Source organism: Citrus clementina, unplaced genomic scaffold, assembly GCF_000493195.1.
Source record: "Citrus clementina cultivar Clemenules unplaced genomic scaffold, Citrus_clementina_v1.0 scaffold_8, whole genome shotgun sequence".
Lineage (NCBI taxonomy): Eukaryota > Viridiplantae > Streptophyta > Magnoliopsida > Sapindales > Rutaceae > Citrus > Citrus x clementina.
In genome coordinates this window covers 24,013,966-24,037,307 of record NW_006262022.1, presented here as the reverse complement: position 1 = coordinate 24,037,307, position 23,342 = coordinate 24,013,966, and the positions used below count along the sequence as shown (strand labels likewise).

The 23,342-nt window shown below is 48.8% G+C and overlaps 2 protein-coding genes and 1 long non-coding RNA gene across 3 annotated transcripts; 2 read left to right on the top strand and 1 right to left on the bottom strand.

Moving 5' to 3' along the window:
* Positions 1-7,443: 7,443 nt before the first annotated feature.
* On the bottom strand, positions 7,444-8,241 carry LOC112096484. Its single transcript, XM_024179936.1, has one exon. It carries the CDS (start codon positions 8,239-8,241, stop codon positions 7,444-7,446), a length of 798 nt encoding a protein of 265 aa, XP_024035704.1.
* Positions 8,242-10,919: 2,678 nt separating this feature from the next.
* Positions 10,920-12,862, top strand: LOC112095903. The gene is made up of 2 exons (XR_002904055.1): positions 10,920-11,613; positions 12,660-12,862. It is a non-coding gene; the product is annotated as an uncharacterized LOC112095903 (long non-coding RNA).
* A 9,301-nt stretch (positions 12,863-22,163) lies between these two features.
* On the top strand, positions 22,164-22,550 carry LOC18034582 (copper transporter 1). Its single transcript, XM_006424901.2, has one exon. The coding sequence runs from the start codon at positions 22,164-22,166 to the stop codon at positions 22,548-22,550; it is 387 nt and encodes a 128-aa protein (XP_006424964.2).
* Positions 22,551-23,342: the final 792 nt, after the last annotated feature.

Below are 23,342 nucleotides of genomic sequence, written 5' to 3'. Positions count from 1 at the left end.
CTCTTAAGAATGTGTCCTAGTCTTAGCTAGTAGCCACTACTCTAAAAGGCTCTTTTTTTTTAGCCTTTTTCGCAGTTTAGCCGCCAAAAATTTTCCCACAACTTTTTTTCAAAAAATAAACTCTGAATCTAATAAATAACTTTTATGTAACAAGTAGTAGTGATTTATTAAACACGCATCAACTTTTCCTTAATAGTTAGGGTTTTCATTTTAATTTTTATAGCACCACAATGTTCTTCACTCTTTTATTTATATCACCTTATCTCTAAAACATCTTGTTGATGCGAGATTCTAGTTGCCTTCTTTACCAAGATCAGGAACTCTGCTCGATCAACTCTACCACGACCAGGATCTCTCCTCGTAAGGTTTCTTCTCCAAAAAGTTCCTGCGTACACAAAAGCAGGTAAGAGTACGCCGGTTGTTTTCCCGGCGTAAACCCTCCGACGCTCAAGTCAGATATGAAGGTTCTAGGAATATCTGCCACGAATCTTATGGCTTCTCTTTAGTCTCAGTTCTTAGAGCTCTCTTTTCTTAGTTCTAATAGCAAAAATTCTAACCCTTTTACCTTCGCTGGCTACCTTTTTATAGGCTTCCTCTGAATCCCGGTCTTCCGTGGTCTACGCCCATTATTCTCCCCACCCTCAGATGTGGATGCCCCATTGTCGTCATTGTGGGCGAATGGAGATGGACTTCGTGCCTTGATTCTGGGATAGGAATGCACGTCTTGCCAATTGTCGTTGACTAGGTCTCCTCGCCTCGACCCCTAGCAGGAATGGCCTTATGCCTCTAACAGGAGTTCGGTCTCGTGAATGGCATATTCGTGGACGAGCAGAATATTCCTGCTCCTGTTCCCCTGCTACCAGGCTCCTACAGGACACACCTGTTCGCAGAACTCTGCCACCAAATATCTGCTCATCATGTCTGGTCTTGTCAAAATATTTCCCTCAAACACCGGTCCCCCAGTTTCTGGTGGGACTGGAAAAGGCTGCCAAGAGTCGTATCGCATTTAATTGCGGATGAAGTGATGTGGCGGAAATCTACCCCTCCATTTGAATTTCAAATCTACGGTTGCAAGATTCTCGGAATATGTGTCATCAAATACTAGCAGCCCAAGAGTTTGCTTCTCGGTAAGAAAACCCAAAATCCTCAAACACAAACTCGTCATTTTCTCCCTTCTTGTCTCTCCGGCGAACGAACCTCGGCATTAAAGCTTTCATCCCTGTCTCTCTCTAACCGAGTCCCTGCTTCAGGTATTTCTTCTATTTTCTCGGTCTTGGTTAGTTGTAGATAATTTCTTTTCTCTTTGCTTTGCATGGGGTAGTAGTTGGTGGTGGTGTTTTGGGTTATAACTTAGGGAATGTCGAAGGGTAAGGAGAAAGTCGTTGAGATTGATGACAACGAACTAGGTTTCTTGCCTAGTCTGCTCACCGATCCTGTTTTTGACCCTGGGATCCCCTTAGAACCCATTAGGTCTAGTGTCGGGACTAGTGCTAGGAGGATGTCCCCCCAAACAACCTCCACGAGCGGAAGTAGTGGTGAGGAGGGATCTTCTGGCTCAGAAAACGCCCTAAGTGAGGATCAATGAGGTGACTCTGGTGAGGGATCCTCACAGGGAACATCGCGACCAGAAGGGCGGAGTACAATAGGAGGTAGAGCCTTGTCGAGGGATTATGCCATTGATTACATGACGTGCACGACCATGTTTGACGAGCTCAATGACCTCCGACTTAGATATAGTATTCCTGGTGAAATACCTCTGAAGATCCCAGGAAAGAAGGATACACCTAGCCGGCCTCCTAGGAGATATGTTACCCTGTTTCTTGAGAGCTTTAAGTATGGGCTGAGGTGTCCCTTGCAACCCTACTTTGCCCAGATACTTAATGGGCTAAATTTGGCTCCTGGTCAACTGAACCCCAATGGGTGGAGAGTGCTCTCTGGTCTGTTCATATTGTAGGACAGATGTTGCCAAAACGAGCCCACGGTTGATGAGGTGAAGCACCTGTACCAGCTAAAGCGCAGCCCCAAAGATGTCGGCTGGTACTACTTCCAATCTAGTACTAAAAACAAGAAACTCATAACTGATCTTCCAACTGGTGGTGGTGGGACTTGGAAGAGGAAATTCTTTTTTGCTGGGGGTCCTTGGGGTCAAGTTGCACAAATTGACGGGAAGGATTATCGCGTCCCACCCCGTTTCGTGGTCCCAGGTTGCCTGCTCGCTTTAGATGTCTTATATCCATAATTATTCTCGCTTTATTGGTTTGTCTCTAACCAAGTGTCTGTTTGTGTTGCAGGTTCTTGGGTTGTTCATTTCCCACTCCAACCTGACCAACTCAAACGGGTCGAGGTTGTACTGGCTAATTCCTGCTCGAGTCGAGAGCTGATAACTACCTATAACCTGCTCGAGTCTTGTTTGGTGCCCCCCAGCCATAAGATGGAGGATGCTGTGATTGGGGCTCTGACTCGGAAGCGTCCTCGACCTCAAACTGCGAAGAGGGACCAGAGCAAGGACGCTCCCACTGCGAAGCGGGTGAACATTGTGCAACAGGTTTCTCCCTTGAAGACTTTACCTCCTCCTCCTGCCAAAGTCGGAGAAACTAGTGGAGCAGCCACTGATCCTGCTTCCTCTTCTCCTCCTGTCGGGCCTATATCTTATTTATCTGACAGCCGAGCAGAACACTTGGCCCCTTATCTCAACGAGCTTTCCAAACTCGTGAGCAAGAATGACCTGGAGGACTTTGATGGCTGCACCTTAGGCGAGCTGGTGGGAGCCATGCAGTATAGCACTTTCCATCTCAGCTGCATGACCACCTACTATAAGGCCAAGGTTGGCTGTTATGACAAAAAGATGAAGGAGAACATTCAGTCGGCGATGACCAGAGCTGATGATGCTGAGAAGAAAGCAGGGGAGCTGAATCTCGAGAATCTGAAGTTGATAGAGCAAGAATCTCTTGCTCAAGCAAAAACCATTACCCTCGAGGAAGAGCTGACCAAGGTCAGGGAGGATCTTCAAAGGCAGAAGGCTATGTACGAGACTCAACTCGAATCTCTCCGCGATTCCCATCGATTTCAGGTCGAGAACTTGGAGAAGGAGGCTGACAACCAGGGACTTCGGCATTCTTATCGCTGCATTATGGCCGTCCTCGAAAAGCAGCATCCTGATCTAAAGATGGACGACCTTGCAGCTGGTGTCGCTTAACATATGGACGAGGAGGCTGCAAAGGAAGATGCCGAAGGGGTGGAGCCAATCGTAGTTGAGGAGGAAAACTCTCCTCCTCGTGCCATTCCTGTTTATGTGGGTGAGGCAAGCACCCCCCTGGACGCAACTGGTGATACTCCCCCAGCACCTGAGGTGGACCAGCCGACTGAGGCTGCTCGGCTTACGGACCCGCCTTCTTCTTAAACATGTTTCTTGTATTGTAATGAACAATGTTTGTGAAGATTATCTGCTTTGTTAATTATTAATAAATTAATAAAAATATTTTTGATTACTTTCTTGTGTTGTAATTACGAGTTATTTTTCCGTTTGAGAGTCTGCTCGTCTTCGTCTGGTCGAGCAGGCTCTAGCTTGGCATATGGTTTTGCCACATGCTTTAGAAAATTCTTCAATACTTGGGATTCTGCTCGCCTTCGCGCGGTCGAGCAGATCCTGGCACGCTTGGCTTCTGGTCTTGCCATAAACAGGCTTTGGGACTTGATGAGCCTTTGCATGCCTTAGAAAATTCTTCAATACTTGGGATTCTGCTCGCCTTCGCGCGGTTGCACAGATCCTGGCACGCTTGGCTTTTGGTCTCGCCATAAACAGGCTTTGAGACTTGATGAGCCTTTACATGCCTTAGAAAATTCTTCAATGCTTGGGATTCTGCTCGCCTTCGCGCGGTCGAGCAGATCCTGGCACGCTTGGCATGTTTATGTAGGATTTATTCTTACATGAACTTGCTTTGACATAAAAAATAAAAGATAACGAGCACGAACAGAAATAATTTTAAAACGTGAACAAGTCTTATTGGAAGTATTTTCTGAGGTGTACTGCGTTCCATGGGCGTTTCACCTCGTGGCCGTCCGTGCGAACCAGCTTGTAAGCTCCGGGTTCTACTATCTGCTTGACCCTATATGGTTCCTCCCAATTCGGTCCCAGCACTCCTTGAGTCGAGGCTTTGGTGCTCTGATTCACTCTTCTCAGTACCCAGTCTCCGACCCTGAATTGCCGTACATTCACCTTATGGTTATAATAACGAGCAACCCTCTGCTGGTAGATGGCTGATCGCTCGGCTGCTTGCTCCATCTTTTCCGTTAACAGTTCTAGATTCAAACACATCTGCTCGTCGTTCTCCAATTCATTGAAATGATCTGTCAGGTGCGTGGTCGTCCCTATCTCGGCTGGTACGACCGCTTCATGTCTGAAAGCCAAGGCGAACGGTGTCTCCCCAGTTGTTGTTTTGTTGGTTGTCCTGTATGCCCATACAACACCTAACAGGTCATCAACCTATGCACCATTTTTGCTCCAAGCCTGGTTTTTAAAAGCCTCTTGATGGTCTTGTTGGCTGCTTCTACTTGTCCATTAGATTGAGGATGAGCAGGCGAGCAATACTTTAACTCTATCTCGAGGTTCTGGCAGAAATCCCTGAAGCTGTGATTATCGAACTGCCTGCCATTATCCGTTACCAAGACATAAGGGATCCCGTATCGACAAACCATGTTTCTTCATACAAAGTTTGTTGTTTTCTTTTCTGTGATCCTGCTAAGGGCTTCTACCTCTATCCACTTCGTGAAGTAGTCTATCGCAACGATTGCATGTGTTGCTGCTCCTCGTCCCTTTGGCAATGGGCCGATCAGATCAATTCCCCATTGAGCAAATGGCCAGTGGGAGGCCATAGAGGTGAGCTTCTCTGGTGGTTGGTTGGAGAAACTTACAAAACTCTGGCAGCTTACACAGCTCCTGGTCTTCTCCTGCGCATCCTGGTGCATTGTCAGCCAGAAATATCCCTGCCTTAGAACTTTGTGGGCCAGGGACCTCCCACCAGAATGATTTCCGTAAATTCCTTCATGTACTTCTCTCAGTACGTAGTCCGCGTCGTCCTCATCCAAACACCGAAGGAAAGGTAGCGTATATCCTCGTCGATACAGTACCCCATCAATCATCGTGTATCTCGAGGCCTGGGCTCTAATCTTCCGAGCTCGCAGCTTATCTGGTGGTAATACCCCGTCTCTAAGGTATGAAATTATCAGGTCCATCCATGAGCATTTTTGTTCTATCCGCAGCACCCCCAAATTCTGTTCGATGCTCGGGCTGGACTTCACCTCCAGGGGGATCGACTTTGGCATTTTTGGGTCTGCTACCTCTGCCATCCTGGCCAAAATATCTGCTCGACTATTCTGCTCTCTGGGGATTTGTATCACCTCAACCGCTTCGAATTTCCCTATCATCTGCCTGACTATTTTCAGGTACTGCTCTATCTTTTCCTCTCTAGGTTGAAATCTTTCACTGACATGATTTGCGACCAGCTGGGAATCAGTTCTGATCTTCACTCTATCCGCTTTCACTGCCTTAGCCAATTCCAAACCTGCTATTAAGGCTTTGTATTCTACTTGGTTATTTGTGGCTGCAAATTCTAACTTTACAGCATAAGAGATCTCCTCCCCTTCCGGGCATTCCAAAACAATTCCTGCTCCTGATCCCTGCTCCCCTGATGACCCATCTACAGACATCTGTCATACTCGGGCTTCGTTGTTGTCTGTAGCCACATCTCGCTGGTCTAAACATATTTCGGGCTTTGTGAATTCTGCTACGAAATCGGCCATCGCATGAGCCTTTATCGCTCGCTGCTCGGGGTTTGTAGTTTATGTCGAATTCGCTCAGCTCTATCGCCTACTTGACGAGCTGACCAGAAGCATCTGGCTTGTGCAGAGTTTGACGCAGTGGCTGGTTTGTTATTACCGAGACTGGGAATGCTTGAAAGTATGGCCTCAGCTTCCGAGCAGCAACCACAAGGGCAAGTGCTCATTTCTCCAGCGGTAGGTATCTGGTCTCAGAGTTGAGCAGGGCCTTGCTGGTGTAGTATATCGGATACTGAACCCCTTCTTCCTTTCTCACCAGAACAGAACTTGCGGCCCGATCTGATACCGCCAAATACAAAAATAGCTTGTCCCCATCCCTCGGTGTGGACAGCAAAGGTGCTTGCTGCAAGTACTGCTTCAAGTTATGGAAGGCTTCTTCGCATTCTGGGGTCCATTCCGTTTTCTTTCCCCTCCTTATCACTTGAAAGAATGGCCGACACTTATCAGTAGCCTTGGATATGAATCGGCTCAAAACCGCCAACCTACATGTGAGGCTTTGCATCTCCTTCAGGCTAGGAGGAGACCTCATCTGCACGATTGCCTGGATCTTTTCGGAATTTGCTTCGATCCCCCTATGGCTCACAATGAATCCAAGGAATTTCCCTGACTCGACCCTAAAAGCACACTTTTCCTGGTTGAGCTTCATCTTATACTTCCTCAAAAGCCCGAATGTCTCCTCGAGGTGCCCGACATATTCCTCCAGGATTTTCGACTTGGTTATCATGTCGTCCACGTACACCTCCATGGTTCTCCCAATCAATGGCTTAAAGACTTTATTCACCAGCCTCTAGTATGTGGCCCCAGCATTTTTAAGACCAAATGGCATTACCCTGCAACAGAATAAACCCTGGTTAGTAATAAAAGCCGTGCTCTCCTCATCCTGCTCGTACATGGAAATTTGGTTGTATCCCGAAAACGCGTCCATGAAGCTGAGCAGGCCGCGTCTAGCCGTTGAATCTACTAGCTGGTCGATCTTTGGTAAAGAAAAGCTGTCTTTCGGGCACGCCTTATTGAGATATGTGAAATCTACGCACATCCTCCACTTGCCATTTGCCTTCTTCACCAACACCACATTCGATATCCACTCATGATAATTGACTTCCCGAATGAACCCTGCTCTTAAGAGCTTCTCCACCTCCCCATTTATAGCCTCATACATCTCCTGGTTGAAGTACCTCCTTTTCTGCCTTACTGCCCGAGCACCTTTCTTTATTGCCAGCTTATGACATGCTACATCAGGATCAATTCCTGGCATGTCTTCATGTGTCCAAGCAAACACATCTGCATGAGCCTGTAAGCATTTCACCAACTCCTGCTTCTGCTATTCCTTAAGTCTCTTCTCGATTCTGATCGTTTTTCCCGGATTCTCTGGTCCCAGACTTACTGTCTCCAGCTCCTCTATAGGTTCTTGTCTGTCATTCTTGTTTTCCATTCGGGTATCAAGGGATGTTATCTGCATTGCTTCCCTTGCTGCCAAGGAGTAGCAGCTTCGTGCGATTTTCTGGTCTCCTCGTACCATTCCAACTACCTCATTCACCCAGTACTTGAGAGCCAGATAATGGTTAGACAGTACCGCTTTGCTCATCCTCAGAAATGGTCGACCTAAGATCATCTGGTAGGACTTTCTTCATCCATCACGACAAAGTCCAGCATCATAGTTCTTTCTGTCGGGGAGCTCCCAATTGTGATAGGCAGCTCGACCATGCCCAGAGGGACCAGCTTTCCTCCTCCAAACCCCTTCAAGGAGGTATTGGTGTACTTCAACTTCCAGTCTGCTATTCCCATCTGCTCCAGAGTTGACTTAAATAACACATCAACTGAGCTCCCTGTATCAACCAGTATCCGGTCAAACTTCTTACTTGCAACAGTAGCCTTAATGACTAAAGCATCCTCATGGGGGTATAAAATCCCTTCTTCATCTTCATCCGTCCACATACTTGGCACTTGCCTGACTCTTGCTCGTTTGGCTGCTGGGGTATTGAAGAATACCTCTTTACTAGTCATGGCGTATCTAGCATAATTCTTCCTCGATCTATTGGAATCTCCGGCCAATGTTGGGCCCCTAGCTATCACCCTTACTGCAGGCTGATCACGCCTCAAGTTTCTATCATTCTGCTCCCCTTCACATGTCGAGGCCACCATCGGGAAAGTCCCATCTATAAACTCGTCCAGGTACCGATTTCTCACCAAATCTTCGACCTGGGTCTTGAGATCTCTGCATTCTGCAGTGGTATGGCCATGAATGCCATGGAACTTACAATAGCGTCCCTTATTCCTCCTGCTGGGTAGCTTTGTTATTGGGGCAGAGAGGTACAACAATCCCCGGTCCTTTATGGCCTCGTATACCTCGTTCAGGGACATCTTCAAGGAAGTATACCGCCCATAGTCCTGGTTTTGGTCGATCATATGCACCGCCCTTTCTCTATTTGCGCCGTTCTAAGTTAGAGGCAGTGACAGCGCTTCTGATCTGCTCCCTCTATTACCATGGGAGTGTTGATGAAGACCAATATATGCCAAGTCATGCCTTCTCCAAGGCTCCCTAGCTAGGGAACGAGGAGGTTGCGCCCTGCTGCGCTGATACTGTGGTGGCCTTTGATGAGGCTGGTAAGCGGTTACCCGACCTCCTGCACCACTACCCGAGGCCTGGTGGTCCCTCCTCCTGATCGGCTCATTCCCTGGTAATGCTTTCTTTTCTTTCTTTCCCAACCCTTCTAGCTGGTCTATCTTAATCCGTGCTGCCTTTTCTTCCTCAATCTCAATGTCCCTCTTAGCCTGCTCGTACGCGGCTACGTACGTCTGAATAACTGGGCTCCTCAAGTTGTACCACAGCCTTCCTATCTTCACCACTTCTTTCAATCCCCTTAATGCCTGAGGATGGTTGAAGGCTCCCAAATCGAGGACAGCATGATGAAACCTCTTGATGAATTCCTGAAGGGTTTCTTGTTCCTCCTGCTTCATGCTTTTCAACTCCATCATATCATCTTCTGGTGCCATTGCCCAACGAAACTACTCTACAAATTCCTGGCACATCTGCTCGAAGGTTTTAGTGCTCTCCCGAGGAAGTTTCCTGTACCACTCGCGTGCACGTCCTTCAAGGGATAGTGGGAATACCTTGCACCTTTGAGATTGAGATAACCCTTGTACTCCGGTTATGTCGTTGAAGCGCTCTATGTGCACCAGCGGATCAGTTCGTCCCGAATATCTAAGGTCTGGAAGGCGAAAATCTCTTGGGATAACTGCCCTCATGATCTCTACTGCGAGCGGCGATTCTCCGTCCAGCATTATCCTCCAACCAGGAGCTCTGCTCCTTCCTTGCATGTCATCAATTATCTGCGCTAGTCTGCACACTTCCTCCTCTAGCTGCATTGCACGACCAGGGTCACGTGCTGCAACTTGATCCCGCTCTTGCTCTACATCATGCAAGTGTTGCCTCAACTCTGTTTCCTCTGCATTTGCCACCCCGTCGTCCTCGTCAAAAATCTGTCTTGCCGGGGATTGCTCTTCCTCTCTATGAAATTCTCCTCGTAGAGGCATGTTACCTCTCTCACCACCAAATCTCCCGGTGATTTGACTTCTCCTCGTACTATCGGGACCTGGTGCCACTCCACCACCTCTCACCCTTTCCTCCTGGGTTCCCATTCGTTCACTCCGCAGCTCATGTAGGATGGTTGTCAAGGTCTCCATCTGTTCCATCCGGTCAAACATGGCTTTTTCCCGTGCTTCACTGGCTATCTCCCTCAGCGTCACGGAATCGTTAAGCCTCATATCACCCCCTTGTGCACTACTTCCTCCAGTCTCCATTGTTTTTCCACTTGCTTTACTCCTCTTCTTGCTATCAACAGAAGCTTTTTGATCAGCTCCCCACAGACGGCGCCAAAATGTTGATGCGAGATTCTGGTTGCCTTCTCTACCAAGACCAGGAACTCTGCTCGATCAACTCTACCACGACCAGAATCTCTCCTCGTAAGGTTTCTTCTCCAAAAAGTTCCTGCGTACACAAAAGCAGGTCAGAGTACGCCGGTTGTTTTCCCGGCGTAAACCCTCCGACGCTCAAGTCAGATATGAAGGTTCTGGGAATATCTGCCACGAATCTTATGGCTTCTCTTTAGTCTCAATTCTTAGAGCTCTCTTTTCTTAGTTCTAATAGCAAAAATTCTAACCCTTTTACTTTTGCTGGCTAACTTTTTATAGGCTTCCTCTGAATCTCGGTCTTCCGTAGTCCACGCCCATTATTCTCCCCACCCTCGGATGTGGATGCCCCATTGTCGTCATTGTGGGTGAATGGAGATGGACTTCGTGCCTTGATTCTCGGATAGGAATGCACATCTTGCCAATTGTCGTTGACCGGGTCTCCTCGCCTAGACCCCTAGCAGGAATGGCCTTATGCCTCTAACAGGAGTTCGATCTCGTGAATGACATATTCGTGGACGAGCAGAATATTCCTGCTCCTGTTCCCCTGCTACCAGGCTTCTACAGGACACACCTGTTCGCAGAACTCTACCACCAAATATCTGCTCATCATGTCTGGTCTCGTCGAAACATTTCCCTCAAACACATCTTATTTAAATTTTTCTTAAATATGAATGAGTGTGAATACAGATATTTAAATAACATATTTGTTTTAAATTGAAGTGTTGATGCGAGATTCCGGTTCTCCTCGTTCTACGACCAGGATCCCTGCTCGATCAACTCTACCACGACCAGGAGGTCTCCTAGTAATGCTTCTTCTCCGGATGTCCCTGCACACACAGACAAGTCAGAGTACGCCGGTTGTTCTCCCGGCGCAAACCCTCCGACGCTCAAGTCAGATACGAAGGTTCGGGGAACGCTTGCCACAGGTCTTATGGCTTTTTTGTGGTTTTCTCTTTTATCTTAAAAATGCTAACCCTTTTACCTTCGTTGGCTACCTTTTTATAGGCTTCCTCTGAATCTCAGTCTTCCGCTCTTTTCGAGACGGTATGGGACTCCAACTGCTGCGTTATGGGCAAAACATGGGATCTAGCGTGTTACGCCACGGTTCAGGGGAAAGCGTGGCTGCCACGGCTCTGTGAGACCTTGCGTGTTACGCCACGGTTCTGGGGAAAGTGTGGCTGTCATGGCTCCGTGAGATCTTGCGTGTTACGTCGCGGTTCTGGGGAAAGCGTGGCTGTTGTGCCTAGGTTCTCGTGCTGGAGAGCGCGTCTTGCCAACTGCCGTCGACCGGGTCTCCTCGCCTCTCGGTCTCTAGCCGGAATGGCCTCATGCCTTTTATAGGAATTGGCCTCGCGGACGACAACATCGTGGACGAGCAGGATGTTTCTGCTCCTGTTCTTCCACGCGCCAGGCTTTAACGGAAAACACCGGTGCGCAGAACTCCGCCATCAGATGTCTGCTCGTCATTCCTGGTCCCTTCGACGCATTTGTCCCAAACAGTATCCCTCCCAAACACCGGTCCCCCAGTTTCTGGTGTTGGGTAATGTAGTGGACCAGCAGTAGAAACTCGATAGTACTCGCTCGCGTGGGTTTGGAAAAGGCTGCCAGGAGTCATGTCGCATTTAATTGCGGACGAGGTGACGTGGCAGAAATCCCCCCCTCCATTTGAATTTCAAACCGACGGTTACGGGATTCTCGGAATATGCGTCATTAAATGCTGGCAGCCCAAGAGTTTGCTTCTCAGTAAGGAAACCCAAAATCTTCAAACACGAACTCGTCATTTTCTCCATTCTTGTCTCTCCGGCGAATGAACCTCGGCACCAAAGCTGTCATCCCTGTCTCTCTCTGACCGAGTCCCTGCTTCAGGTATTTTTTCTATATTTTTTTTTTCGGTATCGGTTAGTTGTAGGTAATCTCCTTTCTCTCTGCTTTGCTTGAGGTTGTAGTTGGCGGTGGTGTTTTGGTTAGAACTTAGGATATGTCGAAGGGTAAGGAGAAGGTCGTTGAGGTTGGTGACGACGAACTAGGTTTTTTGCCTAGTCTGCCCGCTGATTTTGCTTTTGATCCCGGGATCCCCTTAGAGCCCATTAGGTCTAGTGTTGGTACTAGCGCTAGGAGGATGTCTCCCCAAACAACCTCCTCGAGCGACAGTAGCGATGAAGAAGGGTCTTCTGGATCGGAGAACACTTTGAGTGAGGGTCAAGGGGATGATTCTAGTGAGGCGTCCCCATCAGGAGCATCACGACCAGAAGAACGGGGTACAGTAGGGGGTAGAGCCTTGTCGCGTGATTATGCCATTGACTACATGTCGTGTACGACCACGTTTGACGAGCTCAATGACCTCCGACTTAGGTATAGTATTCCTGGTGAGATACCTCTTAGGATCCCAGGAAAAAAGGATACACCTAGCCGGCCTCCCAGGGGACACGTTACCCTGTATCTGGAGAGCTTTAAGTATGGGCTGAGGTGTCCCTTGCAGCCTTACTTTGCCCGGATACTTAACGGGCTAAATCTGGCTCCTGGTCAGCTGAACCCCAACGGGTGGAGAGTGCTCTCTGGTCTGTTCATATTGTGGGACAGATGTTGCCAAAACGAGCCCACGGTTGATGAGGTGAAGCATCTGTACCAGCTGAAGAGCAGCCCTAAAGATGCCGGCTGGTACTACTTCCAATCTGGTACCAAGAGCAGGAAACCCATAACTGATCTTCCAACTGGTGGTGGTGGGACTTGGAAGAGGAAATTCTTTTTTGCTGGGGGTCCCTGGGGTCAAGTTGCACAAATAGACGGGAAGGATTGTCGCGTCCCACCCCGTTTCACGGTCCCAGGTTGCCTGCTCGCTTTAGATGTCTTGTATCCATAATTGTTCCTGCTGTATTGGTTTGTCTCTAACCAAGTGTCTGTTTGTGCTGTAGTTTCCTGGGGTGTTCACTTCCCGCTCCGACCTGGTCTGCTTAAACGGGTCGAGGCTGTATTGGCCAATTCCTGCTCGAGCCGAGAACTGCTATCTACATACAACTTCCTCGAGTCTCGGTTGATACTTCCTGGCCATAAGATGGAGGACGCAGTGATTGGAGCTCTGACCAGGAAACGCTCTCGGCCTCCAACAACCGATAGGGACCAGGACAAAGATGCTCCCGCTGCGAAGCGAAAGAACATCGTGCAGCAGGTTCCTCCCTTGCAGGCTCTCCCCCCTGCCTCTGCTAGAGTCGGGGAATCCAGTAGAGCGGCCACTGATCCTGCTTCCTCTTCTCCACCTGTTGTGCCTCGGTCCCGCTTACCCGACAGCCGACCAGAACACTTGGTTCCCTATCTCAATGAGTTGTCTAAACTCGTGAGCAAGAAGGACCTGGAGGGCTTTGACGGTTGTACCCTGGGCGAGCTGGTGGGAGCCATGCAGTACAGTGCTTTCCATCTCAGCTGCATGGCCACCTACTATAAGGCCAAGGTTGGCCGTTACGACAGGAAGATGAAGGAGGACATTCAATCGGCGACGACCAGAGCTGACGTTGCCGAGAAAAAGGCGAGGGAGCTAAACGTTGAGAACCTCAAGCTGATAGAGCAAGAGTCCCTTGCTCAAGCAAAAGCCATTACACTCGAGGAGGAGCTGACCAAGGTTAAGGAGGACCTCCAAGGGCAGAGGGCTATGTATGAGGCTCAGCTCGAATCTCTCCGCGATTCCCACCGAGCTCATGTAGAGAACTTGGAGAGGGAGGCCGACAACCAGTACGACCAGGGACTTCGGCATTCGTATCGTTGTATCATGGCCGTCCTCGGGAAGCAACACCCTGATCTGAAGATGGATGACCTTGCAGCTGGTGTTGCTCAACATATGGACGAGGAGGCGGCCAAGGAAGATGCCGAGGGGTTAGAGCCGATCGTGATTGAGGAGGGTAACTCTCCTCCTCGTGCAGTCCCTGCTGATGTTGGCGAGGCGAGCACCCCCCCGGACGCAACTGGTGATACCCCTCCCGCACCCGAGGAGGTCCAGCCAACCGATGCTGCTCGGCTCACTGACCCACCATCTTTTTGATATATTTCTTCTTGTATTGTAATGAACGACGTTTATGAAATTTATCCCCTCTGTTAGCCATTAATAAAAATGTTGTTGATTACTATCTCGTGTCGTACTCATGAATTAATTTTCGTCTGAAACGCTGATCGCTTCTGTCTCGCCGTAAGACAGGCTTTGAGACTTGGTGAGGCCTTTGCGTGCCATAGAAAACTTTCCAAATGCTTTGGAGCCTGCTCGCCTTCTCGCGAACGAGCAGATCCTTGCATGCTGGCCTTTTGTCTGGCCCTAAGACAGGCTTTGAGACTTTGTCGAGCCTTCGCATGCCTTAGGATTTTCTTCAAACGATTTGGATTCTGCTGCCTTCTCGTGGCCGAGCAGATCCTGGCATGCTTGGCTTCTGTCTCGCCATAAGACAGGCTCTGAGACTTGGCGAGCCTTTGCATGCCTTAGGATTTTCTTCAAACGATTTGGATTCTGCTGCCTTCTCGTGGCCGAGCAGATCCTGGCATGCTTGGCTTCTGTCTCGCCATAAGACAGGCTCTGAGACTTGGCGAGCCTTTGCATGCCTTAGGATTTTCTTCAAACGATTTGGATTCTGCTGCCTTCTCGTGGCCGAGCAGATCCTGGCATGCTTGGCTTCTGTCTCGCCATAAGACAGGCTCTGAGACTTGGCGAGCCTTTGCATGCCTTAGGATTTTCTTCAAACGATTTGGATTCTGCTGCCTTCTCGTGGCCGAGCAGATCCTGGCATGCTTGGCTTCTGTCTCGCCATAAGACAGGCTCTGAGACTTGGCGAGCCTTTGCATGCCTTAGGATTTTCTTCAAACGATTTGGATTCTGCTGCCTTCTCGTGGCCGAGCAGATCCTGGCATGCTTGGCTTCTGTCTCGCCATAAGACAGGCTCTGAGACTTGGCGAGCCTTTGCATGCCTTAGGATTTTCTTCAAACGATTTGGATTCTGCTGCCTTCTCGTGGCCGAGCAGATCCTGGCATGCTTGGCTTCTGTCTCGCCATAAGACAGGCTCTGAGACTTGGCGAGCCTTTGCATGCCTTAGGATTTTTTTTTTTTTTTTTTTTTCGGTTTCAAGCGAAATAAATTCGTCGACGTTACATTAATGGCAGGATTTGACTTACATGAAATTGTTCGGACATAAGACATAAAAATAAAAGATAGACAGCATGAGCAGAAATTGCTTTAAAATGTGAGCAAGTCTTACTGGAAGTATTTTCGGAGGTGTGCTGCGTTCCATGGGCGTTTCACTTCGTGGCCGTCCGCGCGAACCAGCTTGTAAGCTCCGGGCCCCGCTATCTGCTTGACTCTATACGGCCCTTCCCAATTCGGTCCCAGCACTCCTTGAGTCGAATCTTTGGTGCTCTGATTCACTCTTCTCAGTACCCAGTCTCCGACCCTGAATTGCCGTATGTTCACCTTCTGGTTATAATACCGAGCAACCCTCTGTTGGTAAGTGACTGATCGCTCGGCTGCTTGTTCCCTCCTCTCCATTAGCAGATCAAGATTCAAACATATCTGCTCGTCGTTCTCCTGCTCATTGAAGTGATCTGTCCGGTGTGTGGTCGTTCCTACCTCAGCCGGCACGACCGCTTCATGTCCGAAAGCCAAAGCGAACGGTGTCTCCCCCGTTGCGGTTTTGTGGGTTGTTCTGTATGCCCATAGCACACCTGACAGCTCGTCAACCCACGCACCCTTTTTTGCTCCGAGCCTGGTTTTCAGAAGCCTCTTGACTGTCTTGTTGGCTGCTTCTACTTGTCCATTCGATTGGGGGTGAGCAGGCGAGCAATACTTCAGCTCTATCCCGAGGTTCTGGCAGAAATCCCTGAAGCTGTGATTATCGAACTGCCTGCCATTATCCGTTACCAAGGCATATGGGATCCCGTATCGACAGACCAGGTTTCTCCACACGAAGTCTGTTGTTTTCTTCTCTGTGATCCTGCTAAGGGCTTCTACCTCTATCCACTTCGTGAAGTAATCTACAGCGACTATCGCATGTGTTGCTGCTCCTCGTCCCTTTGGCAATGGGCCGATCAGATCAATTCCCCATTGAGCGAATGGCCAAGGGGAGGCCATGGAGGTGAGCTTCTCTGGTGGTTGGTTAGAAAAATTTACAAAACTCTGGCAGCTTGCACAGCTCCTGGTCTTCCTTTGCGCATCCTGGTGCATCGTCGGCCAGAAATATCCCTGCCTTAAGACCTTGTGGGCCAGGGACCTCCCGCCAGAATGATTTCCGCAAATTCCTTCATGCACTTCCCTCAGCACGTAATCCGCGTCGTCATCGTCCAAACACCGAAGGAATGGTAATGTATATCCTCGTCGATACAGTACCCCATCGATCATCGTGTATCTCGAGGCCTGAGCTCTAATCTTCCGAGCCCGTAGCTTATCTGGTGGTAAGACCCCGTCTCTAAGGTACGAAACTATCGGGTCCCTCCACGAGCTTTTTTGTTCTATCCGCAACACCCCCAAATTTTGCTCGATACTCGGGCGAGACTTTACTTCTAGGGGGACCGACTTTGGCATTTTTGGGTCGGCGACGGCTGCCATCCTAGCCAAAATGTCTGCTCGACTATTCTGCTCCCTGGGGATTTGTATCACCTCCACTGCTTCGAACTTCCCCATCATCTGCCTGACTATCCTTAGGTACTGTTCCATCTTCTCCTCTCTTGGTTGGAATCTTTCACTGACATGATTCGCAACCAGCTGGGAATCGGTTCTGATCTTAACTCTGTCCGCTTTCACGGCCCTAGCCAATTCCAGCCCTGCTATCAAGGCTTCATATTCTGCCTGGTTATTTGTGGCTGCGAATTCCAACTTTACAGCATAAGAGATCTCCTCCCCCTCTGGGCCTTCCAGGACAATCCCTGCTCCTGAACCCCGCTCTCCTGATGACCCATCCACAGATATCTGCCATACTTGAGTTTCGTCGTTGCCTATATCTGCATCTTGCTGATCCAAGCATACTTCAGGCTCCGCGAACTCAGCTACGAAATCGGCCATTGCCTGGGCCTTTATCGCCGCGCGGGGTTTATAGTCTAAGTCGAATTCGCTCAGCTCTACAGCCCATTTGACGAGCCGACCAGAGGCATCCGGCTTGTGCAGAATTTGACGCAATGGCTGGTTGGTGATTACCGAGACCGGGAATGCTTGAAAGTACGGCCTCAACTTCCGAGCAGCAACCACAAGGGCCAGTGCCCATTTCTCCATCGTTGGGTATCTGGTCTCAGCGTCGAGCAGGGCCTTGCTGGTGTAGTATATCGGATACTGAATTCCTTCTTCCTCTCTCACCAGAACGGAACTGGCGGCCCGATCAGATACCGCCAAATACAGATTCAACTTGTCCCCATCCCTCGGTGTGGACAGTAGCGGAGCTTGCTGCAAGTAATGCTTCAAGTTCCGGAAGGCTTCCTCGCATTCTGGGGTCCATTCCGTTTTCTTTCCCCTCCTTATCACTTGAAAGAATGGCTGACACTTATCTGTAGCCTTGGATATGAATCTGCTCAACGCCGCCAACCTCCCCGTGAGGCTCTGCATCTCCTTCAGGTTTCGAGGAGACGTCATTTGCACAATCGCCTGGATCTTCTCGGGATTTGCTTCAATCCCCCTATGGCTCACCATGAATCCCAGGAATTTCCCGGACTCGACCCCGAAAGCACACTTCTCCGGGTTGAGCTTCATCTTATACTTCCTCAAAAGCTCGAACGTCTCCTCGAGATGTCTGACATGTTCCTTCGGGACTTTGGACTTGGTGATCATGTCGTCCACGTACACCTCCATGGTTTTCCCGATCAAGGGCTTAAAGACTTTATTCACCAGCCTTTGATAGGTGGCCCCAGCATTCTTGAGACCGAATGGCATCACCCTGTAACAGAACAGACCTTGGTTAGTGATGAAAGCCGTGCTCTCCTCATTCGGCTCGTACATGGGGATCTGGTTGTATCCCGAGAATGCGTCCATGAAGCTAAGCAGACCATGTCCAGCCGTTGAATCTACTAGCTGATCGATCTTTGGTAAAGGGAAGCTGTCTTTTGGGCACGCCTTATTGAGGTCTGTGAAATCCACACACATCCTCCACTTGCCGTTCGCCTTCTTTACCAACACCACGTTCGATATCCACTCTGGGTAATTAACTTCCCGAATGAACCCTGCTCTCAGAAGCTTCTCCACCTCATCACTTACAGCCTCATACCTCTCCTGGTTGAAGCACCTCCTCTTCTGCCTTACTGCCCGAGCACCTTTCTTTATTGCCAGCCTATGACATGCTACCTCTGGGTCAATCCCTGGCATGTCCTCATGTGTCCAGGCAAACACGTCGGCATGAGCCTGTAAGCATTTCACCAACTCCTGCTTTTGCTCTCCCTCAAGTCTCGACCCGATTCTGATCGTCTTTCCCGGGTTCTCCGGTCCCATGCTTACTGTTTCCAGATCCTCTACGGGTTCTTGTCTGCCAGTCTTGTTTTCCACTCGGGTATCGAGGGATGTTATCTGCATCGCCTCCCTTGCTGCCGAGGAGTAGCAGCTTCTTGCGATCCTCTGGTCTCCTCGTACCACTCCGACTACCCCATTCACCCGGTACTTTAGAGACAGATAATGGTTGGACAGCACCGCTTTGCTCATCCTTAAAAATGGCCGACCTAGGATCATCTGGTAAGGACCTTCCTCGTCCACTACGACGAAGTCCAGTATCATTGTTCTTTCTGTCGGGGGGCTCCCGATTGTGATAGGCAGTTCGACCACGCCCAGAGGGACCAGCTTCCCTCCTCCGAACCCCTTCAAGGAGGTGTTGGTGTATTCCAACTTCCGGTCGGCTATTCCCATCTCTTCCAAAGTTGATTTAAATAGCACATCAACTGAGCTCCCCGTATCAACCAGTATCCGGTCAAACTTCTTGCTAGCGATCGTGGCCTTGATGACTAAAGCGTCCTCGTGGGGGTATAGAATCCCTTCCTCATCCTCATCCGTCCACATGATTGGCACTTGCCTGACCCTTGCTCGTTTGGCTGCTGGGGTGTTGAAGAGTATCTCTTTACTGGTCATGGCGTATCTGGCATAATTTTTTCTCGATCTGTTCGAATCTCCAGCCAACGTTGGGCCCCCAGCTATCACCCTCGCTGCGGGCGGCTCGCGTCTCAAGATTCCATCACTCTGCTCCCCTTCATCCATGGTGGCCACCATCGGGAAAGTCCCATCCATAAACTCGTCCAGGTACCGATTTCTCACCAAATCTTCGACCTGGGTCTTGAGATCTCTACACTCTGCTGTGGTATGGCCATGGGTGCCATGGAACTTACAATAACGTCCTCTATCCCTCCTGTTGGGTAGCTTTGTTATTGGTGTGGGGAGGTGCAGCAGCCCTCGACCCTTTATGGCCTCGTACACCTCATCCAGGGGCATCTTCAAGGGAGTGTACCGCCCATAGTCCTGGTTCTGGTCGACCAGATGCACTGCTCTTTCTCTGTTTGCCCCACTGTGAGTTGGGGGCGGTGGGAGTGCTTCTGGTCTGCTCGTCCTGCTACCGTGGGAATGTTGATGAAGGTCGCCGGATGCCGAATCATGTCTTCTCCAAGGCTCCCTAGCTGGGGAGCGAGGAGGTGGCGCCCTGCTGCGCTGATACTGTGGCGGCCTCTGATGATGCTGGTAAGCAATTACCCTACCTCCTGCTCCACTACCGGAGATCTGGTGGTCCCTCCTCCTGTTCGGTCCATTAGTTGGTAATGCTTTCTTCTCTTTCCTCCCTAACCCTTCCAACTGGTCTGTCTTGATCCGTGCAGCCTTCTCCTCCTCAATCTCGATGTCTCTTTTAGCCTGTTCGTATGCGGCTGCATACGTTTGAATAGCTGGGCTTCTCAAATTGTACCACAGCCTTCCTATCTTCACCCCTTCTTTCAGTCCCCTTAACGCCTGAGGGTGGTTGAAGGCTCCCAAGTCGAGGACAGCCCGGTGAAACCTCTTGATGAATTCCCGAAGGGTTTCTTGCTCCCCCTGTTTCATGCTCTTCAGCTCCATCATGTCATCTTCCGGCGACATTGCCCCACTAAACTGCTCTGCGAATTCCTGGCACATCTGCTCGAAGGTTTTTATGCTGCCCCGAGGAAGTTTCCTGTACCATTCTCGTGCACGTCCCTCAAGGGATAGTGGGAACACCCTGCACCTTTGGGATGGAGATAATCCCTGGACCCCCGTTATGTCGTTGAAGCGCTCTATGTGCACCAGCGGGTCAGTTCTTCCCGAGTATCTGAGGTCGGGGAGGCGGAAATCTCTTGGAATAACTGCCCTCATGATCTCTGCTGCGAGCGGTGATTCCCCGTCCAGCATTATCCTCCAACCAGGGGCTCTGTTCCTCCCTTGCATGTCATCAATTATTTGCGCTAGCCTTCGCACTTCCTCCTCCAGCTGTCCTGCGCGACCAGGGTCGCGCGCTGCAGCTTGATCCCGCTCTCGCTCTACATCATGTAAGTGTTGCCTCAGTTCTGTTTCCTCTGCGTTCACCACCCCGTCGCCCCCGTCACAAGTCTGTCTTACCGGGGACTGCTCTCTTTCTCTATGAAATTCTCCCCGCAGAGGTACGTTACCTCTCTCACCACCAAATCTCCCAGCGGTTTGACTTCTCTCCGCACTATCGGTACCTGGTGCCGCTCCACCGCCTCTCACCCTTCCCTCTTGGGTTACCCTTCGCTCGTTCCGCAGCTCATGCAGGATGGTTGTCAAGGTTTCCATCTGCTTTTCCATTCGCTCCATCCGGTCGAACATGACTTTTTCCCGTGCTTCGCTGATCACCTCCCTCAGCGTCACGGAATCGTTAAGCCTTATGTCACCCCCTTGTGCGCTACTTCCTCCTATCTCCATTGACTTTCGCTTACTCCACCCCTCTTCTTGCTACCGACAGAAGCTTTTTGCTCTGGATCCCCACAGACGGCGCCAAAATGTTGATGCGAGATTCCGGTTCTCCTCGTTCTACGACCAGGATCCCTGCTCGATCAACTCTACCACGACCAGGAGGTCTCCTAGTAATGCTTCTTCTCCGGATGTCCCTGCACACACAGACAAGTCAGAGTACGCCGGTTGTTCTCCCGGCGCAAACCCTCCGACGCTCAAGTCAGATATGAAGGTTTGGGGAACGCTTGCCACAGGTCTTATGGCTTTTTGTGGTTTTCTCTTTTATCTTAAAAATGCTAACCCTTTTACCTTCGTTGGCTACCTTTTTATAGGCTTCCTCTGAATCTCAGTCTTCCGCTCTTTTCGAGACGGTATGGGACTCCCACTGCTGCGTTATGGGCAAAACATGGGATCTAGCGTGTTACGCCACGGTTCAGGGGAAAGCGTGGCTGCCACGGCTCTGTGAGACCTTGCGTGTTACGCCACGGTTCTGGGGAAAGTGTGGCTGTCATGGCTCCGTGAGATCTTGCGTGTTACGTCGCGGTTCTGGGGAAAGCGTGGCTGTTGTGCCTAGGTTCTCGTGCTGGAGAGCGCGTCTTGCCAACTGCCGTCGACCGGGTCTCCTCGCCTCTCGGTCTCTAGCCGGAATGGCCTCATGCCTTTTATAGGAATTGGCCTCGCGGACGACAACATCGTGGACGAGCAGGATGTTTCTGCTCCTGTTCTTCCACGCGCCAGGCTTTAACGGAAAACACCGGTGCGCAGAACTCCGCCATCAGATGTCTGCTCGTCATTCCTGGTCCCTTCGACGCATTTGTCCCAAACAGTATCCCTCCCAAACATGAAGTATGTCGCTTTAAGAGATGTGGCAACAGCACTAGTGATTGAAAAACTAATAATTTTTCAATAATAACCACTAGAGATTGAGAAACTAATAATTTTTGCACCCATTTTCCAAATGTTCTAGTTAGATGCGGCAACAGCAAATTATTGCTGCAGACCGCATATTCATCTTTAAACGACTTATAGAGTTACAGGTTGATCAATGAATCAAAGGCCTCCAAATAAAATTTGGGCAAAGTCAGCTAAATATTTGATTTGTACTACAAATACTCATTTTGAAAAGCAGTACACCAACATGGTGACCCCACCACTCTGCTCATAATGCGTCATTTTCCTCTTTATCATAGTGGAGTTGCATAGTAATGAACAAATATTCTGAATTTCGGTCCTATTTTTAAAATGAATGCCAAAAAGATAATAAAATGAGAGCCAATTGACTAATCACAGTCGACTATTATGTGCCTGATTGATCTTTCTAAAGTACCATTACATTTCACGAAGTGGAACATAAGGTAGTACAACTTCCAAGTGTTAAGTACTATATATCATCACTTGCATTAAAAATAAAAAAATCCATATTCTCCTATAATTGGACTACTATTATATATCCTCCTTCGTGCTGCTTTCCATTTTAGCTTGCTGCGGCAAAAGACATCGAAAGAAAAGATGATGATGGGTCATTTAACATTTTTCTGGGGCACAAATACTGAGATTCTATTCCCAGGATGGCCAGGCGAGAGCTTCAGTTGCTACATATTAGCTTTAATCTTTGTGTTCATGATCTCACTGACAGTAGAGTGGATCTCGCATGCGAAATTGATCAAGTCTGGCATAAGCAATGTTGCTTCAGGGATTTTACAGACTCTCATGTACGCCTTCAGGATTGGACTGGCCTATTTGGTGATGCTTGCTGTCATGTCGTTTAATATTGGTGTGTTGCTTGCTGCAGTTGCTGGATATTCAGTTGGTTTCTTGATTTTTGGGAGTCACGTTTTTAGGAATAATCTTAAGATTGAACCTTATCAGGATTTAGCAGATCTTCCTCCTCTGAATTGCTAAATACATGTTAAGTTTGTAGTATCAACATTCTGGTGTGTATGCAGTGATTAAATTTTGAACCACAATAAAGTGGTCCTTGTGTCGATGTATCTAAGGAATGGCATTCATATAAAGAGCTTTGGACATTACCATCCTAAATTTTACGTGAGTATAAAAATATTAATCTAAATGGTTATATTTTATATTATATAAGCACATAAATTTCCTTTTCCTAATTAATTACAAATCGATTGTAGCCCTTTCAATGAGGCCACTAACACCTCATACTTGAAAAAGTAGGCCGAAATGAAAATCCATTGGTAGGAAGTTTGGGTCTTAACGGTCCAAAAGCCCATTTGAGCCTCAAGCCTGAAATGCTTAAATCAGAAAAAGAAATATCAAAGTGAATAAATTTTATGGGTATTTTTCAGTTTGGTTTAGAAATTTTCGAATCGACATGATTGAAAATTGAACCTAGGGATGTTAAAATCCTCCACGGGTTTGGGGCCCCATGGAGCCCCACTCCAAATAGGAAAAATTTTGAATAATTTTTGGGGAATGGGGTGGGGAGTTGGGAGAAAATAATTTCCAAATTCTTAATAGGGTGGGGTTTGGTTTTGTACTCCCCACCCCAATCCCCATTATATATAAATATGTTTTTAATTCTTATTTAATAATTTTTATTTTATCAATTATAATGTCAATTAATAATTTTTTAAATTTTTATGCAATATAAATAATACATGAATGAAAGAAAATCCTATAATATTTTTCAACTCTTAAATATTGTTATATTTTCTTTTCTCTTTTAAA